The sequence below is a fragment of the Nestor notabilis genome, unplaced genomic scaffold (assembly GCF_000696875.1).
Source record: "Nestor notabilis isolate BGI_N333 unplaced genomic scaffold, ASM69687v1 scaffold23876, whole genome shotgun sequence".
Taxonomy (NCBI): domain Eukaryota; kingdom Metazoa; phylum Chordata; class Aves; order Psittaciformes; family Psittacidae; genus Nestor; species Nestor notabilis.
Window position 1 is genome coordinate 1 of NW_009931767.1, and position 5,567 is coordinate 5,567.

General features: G+C 49.5%; 1 protein-coding gene across 1 annotated transcript; it reads left to right on the forward strand.

Moving 5' to 3' along the window:
- Window positions 1-857: 857 nt before the first annotated feature.
- GLUL (glutamate-ammonia ligase) lies at window positions 858-5,288 on the forward strand. The gene is made up of 6 exons (XM_010016060.1): window positions 858-1,052; window positions 2,295-2,456; window positions 2,713-2,859; window positions 3,330-3,457; window positions 3,631-3,830; window positions 4,860-5,288. The coding sequence occupies exons 1-6, from the start codon at window positions 887-889 to the stop codon at window positions 5,176-5,178; spliced, it is 1,122 nt and encodes a 373-aa protein (XP_010014362.1). The 5' UTR covers window positions 858-886; the 3' UTR covers window positions 5,179-5,288.
- The last annotated feature ends 279 nt before the right edge of the window (window positions 5,289-5,567 follow it).

Consider the following 5,567-nt stretch of genomic DNA (forward strand, 5'->3'; position numbering starts at 1 on the left):
GGGAGCGGGGCTGGTGGGGACCCTCCCGGGGCGGGCAGCGAGCCGTGCTGTAGCAGGGTGGGCTGATGAGGGCTGACCTGGGCATCCGAGCCTCCTTGCAGAGGGGTGACTGCGTGTTGCAGTGACTTTTCAAGTCATTTCACATTTACAAGTCGATGGCATTTCCAAGCTCCTGCAAACACTGCTGCTTTGGTCCTGACACGCGTGAGCTGGCTGTCCCCGGGAGCCCCGCTCCAGGCTGTGCCGGGCTTGAAGAGATGCAGCAGCTTTCGATGTGTGGGATCAGAGCCCCTTCAGTCTCCTTCCCCATCGCTGCCTGGAGGCTGCTGCCTGTGCCTGGGTTGCTCAGGGGTTGCTTGCGCTGCCTGTTGCTTGTATTTGTGCTTCCTCCTTTTTCTAGACAAGGCTTGTTTAACTTCAGACCAGCTGATCTGAGAAGGCAGCTGGGGCTGGCAAGTCCTTCTCACTCAAACAAGTATGTTAAGAAAGCTCCAGCTAAGCTTTCCCGTTTAATAGCCTTGCTTTGGAGCATGGTGAGTGTGGAGGTGAAAAGTTCATACAGGGCTGAGGAGCACTTTTGAAGGCTGTCGGTGGATAAAACCTAGTTTATTGGCAAATGTGAGCAGGAGTTTTGACTATTAATGGTACTCCGAAGGCATGGCTTCTGGAGCAGGATTCTCCTAGCTGCCTGCATCTGCCTGAGCTTCTGTTTTCTGTCTGCAGAATGGCATGGGACTGCTGGAGATGGCAGCAAGCCCTGTGGCCAACCTGTCTTGTGCTCCTCCCTGGCTGGAGGATCAAAAATCTGGGAGCGTAGGGAAGGGCTCATGGTTGGGGTTGTGTTTTGTATCATCCCTGCAGGAACCTCCTTATCCAGACCACAGCCATGGCCACATCGGCAAGCTCCCAACTCAGCAAAGCCATTAAGCACATGTACATGAAGCTGCCACAGGGGGAGAAGGTCCAAGCGATGTACATCTGGATTGATGGGACAGGGGAGCACCTCCGCTGCAAAACCCGCACTCTGGACCATGAGCCCAAGAGCCTTGAAGGTGAGAGGGCAAGTGCAGGATTCACAGCCCCTCGCTGCATGGAGAAAGCAGCTGTGCTTGGCTGCTCCAGAGAAGGGTTGTCATTTCTTTCTTTTCATGGTAGCAGAATGGTATTTGGGGAAGACACTGCTCCTCACCCCCATCCAGTTACCTCTTTCCCCAGATCCCCCAGGGCAATGTTGCCAGCTCTCCAGATGTGGCATTACAGTGAGATGCCTGGGGTTGGGAGCCAGCCCCTGGCACTGCCCTACTGCAGAGGGGCTGTTGGCAGGGACTCGGCAGCCCATTGACTCTCGAGTACTCGTTTTGGCCGGAAGTAGTTTGGCAGAAGAAAGTGGAGGGGAAAGAATGGAGCTATCCGGTGTAATTAAGAGCTTGTGTCCCTCAGAACAAACAGTCCCAGCTTACACAATAATAGCATTAGGATTTTCCCCAGGTTGCCATGGTGCTGGCAGGAGACAGTTATGAAATGAAAATACTGTGTGTGACTGAGCAGAATATTTTTTTTTTTTTTTTTCTTCACTCTCTCTCTTCCCTTTTGCTTCTGAGGGAGTGGTTGGCACAGCTCCTTTGAAATCTTTGTACTTCCCATCCTCCCACTTTCCCCCCAGGGTATGGAGGAGATAACATTGCCTAGTAGAGTTCACTGCTGCCCCTAATGTGCTTTGACCTGAAGGACAGTGCCCAGCCTGGAGAGGTGGTTAAGGAGGCCAAGCTGGCCATAGTTCTCCTCCATATGAGATTCCACCTATGTGTGATTTGTTGTCCCACCTTCTTCAGACCATGCAACATAGATAAGGGTTATTTCATGGTTCCTCTCCTTCATACAGCTTGAAGACGTCTCATGCTCTGCCTTTTTCCAGCTTGCGCAGCCACGTCTTTGAGGGGACTGGGTGTTCTGCTCATCCCCATGGTTATTGCGACATGGGAAACATCCTCAGTGCTACTTGGTTTGCTTGGTGTTGGCCAGCAGCCCAGCAAATCATGTTTTCCTGGGTGGCTGAGAAGTTGCACTCCCTTGTTTTTCGCTTGTTTTGGTGTTCTGTGTTTTTGTGAGTTGATTGTTGGTTTGTTTTGCTTCCCCCCTTTGGAACAAAAACAGCTGAGCTGGGATTAAACCTACTGCAGGCCTGTTCACTGTAAACATCTTCACCCTTGTACTACTGAAGGGCCGCAGGGAGACCATCCTCTTCGTGCCTGGGGACCCTGGGCCACTGTGTCTTGTTCCTCTCTTCGCTCCAGATCTCCCTGAGTGGAATTTTGATGGCTCCAGCACCTTCCAGGCTGAAGGCTCCAACAGTGACATGTACTTGCGACCTGCTGCTATGTTTCGGGACCCTTTTCGCAAGGATCCAAATAAACTAGTTCTCTGCGAGGTCTTCAAATACAACCGTCAGTCTGCAGGTGAATGGACCTTTTCCTGCTGGAGGTGGTGTTTCTGGGAAGGGGCTAAGTCATGTTAGTCATGTCCTTAGCATCATGCATGACACAAAAATAATCCCTGCCGTGAAGGTAAAAGACAAATGAAGTGCTGGTGATGGAGAAAGGGCTGGCCTTAGGATTCTTCACTAATGCTGCTGGGAGTCAAACTGTAAATAATGTGGAAATGGAGATTGGTGGTGAAGATGCTAATAAGACTTATGTTGCGTTTTCATTCTAGAGTCAAATCTCCGACACACCTGCAGGAGGATTATGGATATGGTGTCTAACCAGCACCCCTGGTTTGGGATGGAGCAAGAGTACACTCTTCTGGGGACAGATGGACATCCATTTGGCTGGCCTTCCAATGGCTTCCCTGGACCCCAAGGTAATCTTTTGGGAGTCTGTGCTGGACCAACTCAGGAGTGCTTGAACTGTAATCTGTGTGACATGGCTTAAGTGCTTCAGGCAAGCTGAAAGATTTGTAGGGGTTTCCTGAGCTGAAGATGGACAATAGCAAGCAGGATATTGGCAAAAACTAAACCGTGAGATCAAGATTGTTATGGAAAGGCTAAGATGGTGACTGGCCGCATCCAAATTTGCTGCTTGGTTTGATAGTCTGCAGGTGACTTAAACTCATGCCCAACGTGCCAGAGCACAAGCCCAGACTCTCAGTGGGACTGATACTCATCAGTGCTCTACTTTGTTAGTGCTTCTATGAAAAGCAGATATTGGGACTTTTCTACACATCCCAAGCATTTGGAGAGTTCTTCCCTCTGTTCTCAGTCTTCACTGAATTTAAGCCTCTTTCTTTCTAGAAACTCATGTTCCCCTTGCTGTTCACCTGTGCTGTTGCAGGTCCGTACTACTGTGGTGTAGGGGCAGATAAAGCCTATGGCAGAGACATTGTGGAGGCCCACTACCGAGCGTGCCTTTATGCTGGTGTGAAAATTGGAGGAACTAATGCAGAAGTGATGCCAGCCCAGGTAAATTGTTCCAGGTGCCTCACGGAATGAAACAGTAGAGAAAAATTCCAGGCAGCAGATGCTGCCTGCTCTGATTTGTTTCATTTTATCGATGATCAGGGCATAAGGGGGTGGGAAGTGCCTCACAGCAAGTGACTCTGCACCACTGAGCCTGTGGTTCCTCCTTCTTGTAGTGGGAGTTCCAGGTGGGACCATGCGAAGGGATTGAGATGGGGGATCACCTATGGATTGCACGCTTCATCCTCCATCGGGTGTGCGAAGACTTTGGTGTCGTCGTGTCCTTTGATCCCAAACCCATCCCTGGGAACTGGAACGGTGCTGGCTGTCATACCAACTTCAGCACCAAGAGTATGAGGGAAGATGGAGGTCTCAAGTGAGTGTATTGAGATGGGCCAGTAGCATCTGTTCACTAAGCAGCAGGCTGGACTTGGTTGCTAGCAGTGAGCTTTTTGCAGAGCTTTCGATGACATGGGAGATGTCACTTTGTCATGACGTTTGAGACTTCCTTCTGGATGTGTGTTTTTTTTTTGTGTGTGTGTATTTGGGTGGGTTTTTTTGGTGTGGGTATTTTTATTTTTTTTTTTTTTTTTTTTTTTTTATGATGATGATACGCTCCCATTTCAGTGCTGGATGGGAAATTCAGCCTGCAGTACAGCTCAATCAGTGATAGAAGCACAGGTGGCCAGGGTGCAGCTATTCGTAACAGGCTGCCCAGCTCTTGATCTGCCAGTGCTGGAACAAACAAATAAGCGTTTTGTTTTTTTTCCCCACCTCTTTTTAATAACCATAATGAAAGAAAAGGACCATTTGCGTCTGCCTGGGCCAGGCTGTGGAAGCAAATGCTATGTTTTCTTAAACATGAAGATCCTGAAAACGTAAAGCCTGAGTTCCTGTATGGGACTGATGTACTGACTGCAGGCAGGGACCTTATAGCACTGGGTTGCAGTAGAGCTCTATGAAGGGATTCCTTCTAGCAGTTGTTTTCCTGGCTTAATCTTAGTGATGTCGTGAGATAATGAGCTCACCTGTGACCAGGTTAGCTCATGTGAGCTTCCTGAATAGAAACTTACTTGTTGAGCAATCTCCTCTCTCAGAGCAGGTTCTTCAGTGGCAGTGTGCCTATGGGATTTAGCAAGGGGTTGAACTAGTCTTGTCTCACACTCAGCACTACTGAGGGACACTGTGGGATTTGGCTGTTCTTTTCCAAGAACCAGCCTGAGTCAGTGGTAGGAGTGGAGAGAAGCCCTGTGTTGAGATACGTGGGTTGTAAGGGCTTAAGGCTTCATCACAGAGTGGCTTGGGGACAGCAATGACTCTCTTGTTACTTCAACACAAGTCAAGTGGCTCAGTTGTACCATCCATCACTCACTGTGTCTTCCCCTCTTCCTTGCTTCCTTTGTAGGCACATTGAAGAGGCCATCGAGAAGCTGAGCAAGCGTCATCAGTACCACATCCGTGCCTATGACCCCAAAGGGGGGCTTGACAATGCCAGGCGCCTGACTGGTTTCCATGAGACATCCAACATCCATGAGTTCTCTGCTGGTGTGGCCAACCGTGGTGCCAGCATCCGCATCCCCAGGAATGTGGGCCAGGAGAAGAAGGGCTACTTTGAGGACCGCCGGCCCTCTGCCAACTGTGATCCTTATGCTGTGACAGAGGCCCTTGTCCGCACGTGTCTCCTGAACGAAACTGGAGATGAGCCGTTTGAGTACAAAAACTAAGCAGACTGCGCCCACAGGCACCAACTTCACCCTGCACTTCCCACACCCCTAAACTTCCCTTCTAGATGTAATCCCAAGGGTACAGGATAACACATTTTGTGTCTCAGTAACTCTTGTTGTCTTTAGGTAGGGAGGAGGGCAAATTCAGTTCTATCAGTTTCTGTTTGTGGTTGACTCTTCAGAAAACAAGAGAAGGAGAGAGTATTAGAGAACTTTTAACCACTGTTTTGTTTTATTGCCTAATTCATGTGTGCATCTTACGGGATCCAGTGGCTTCCAGGGACAGACTACACACAGACAAAAAGCTAGTAGATGGGTGGAAAGTTTAAAACTATTGCTGACTTCCCCAAGGATCGAATTTGGGTTGTTAGCCCCACTGCTGACTCTCT

What these genes read in the sequence shown, in the direction of transcription:
- GLUL (XM_010016060.1), top strand. Translation starts at nt 887, where the DNA reads ATGGCCACATCGGCAAGCTCCCAACTCAGCAAAGCCATTAAGCACATG. An exon ending in TGGCTTCCCTGGACCCCAAG is followed by an intron (nt 2,860 to 3,329) that starts GTAATCTTTTGG and finishes GTGCTGTTGCAG; the next exon opens with GTCCGTACTACTGTGGTGTA. An exon ending in CAGAAGTGATGCCAGCCCAG is followed by an intron (nt 3,458 to 3,630) that starts GTAAATTGTTCC and finishes TCCTTCTTGTAG; the next exon opens with TGGGAGTTCCAGGTGGGACC.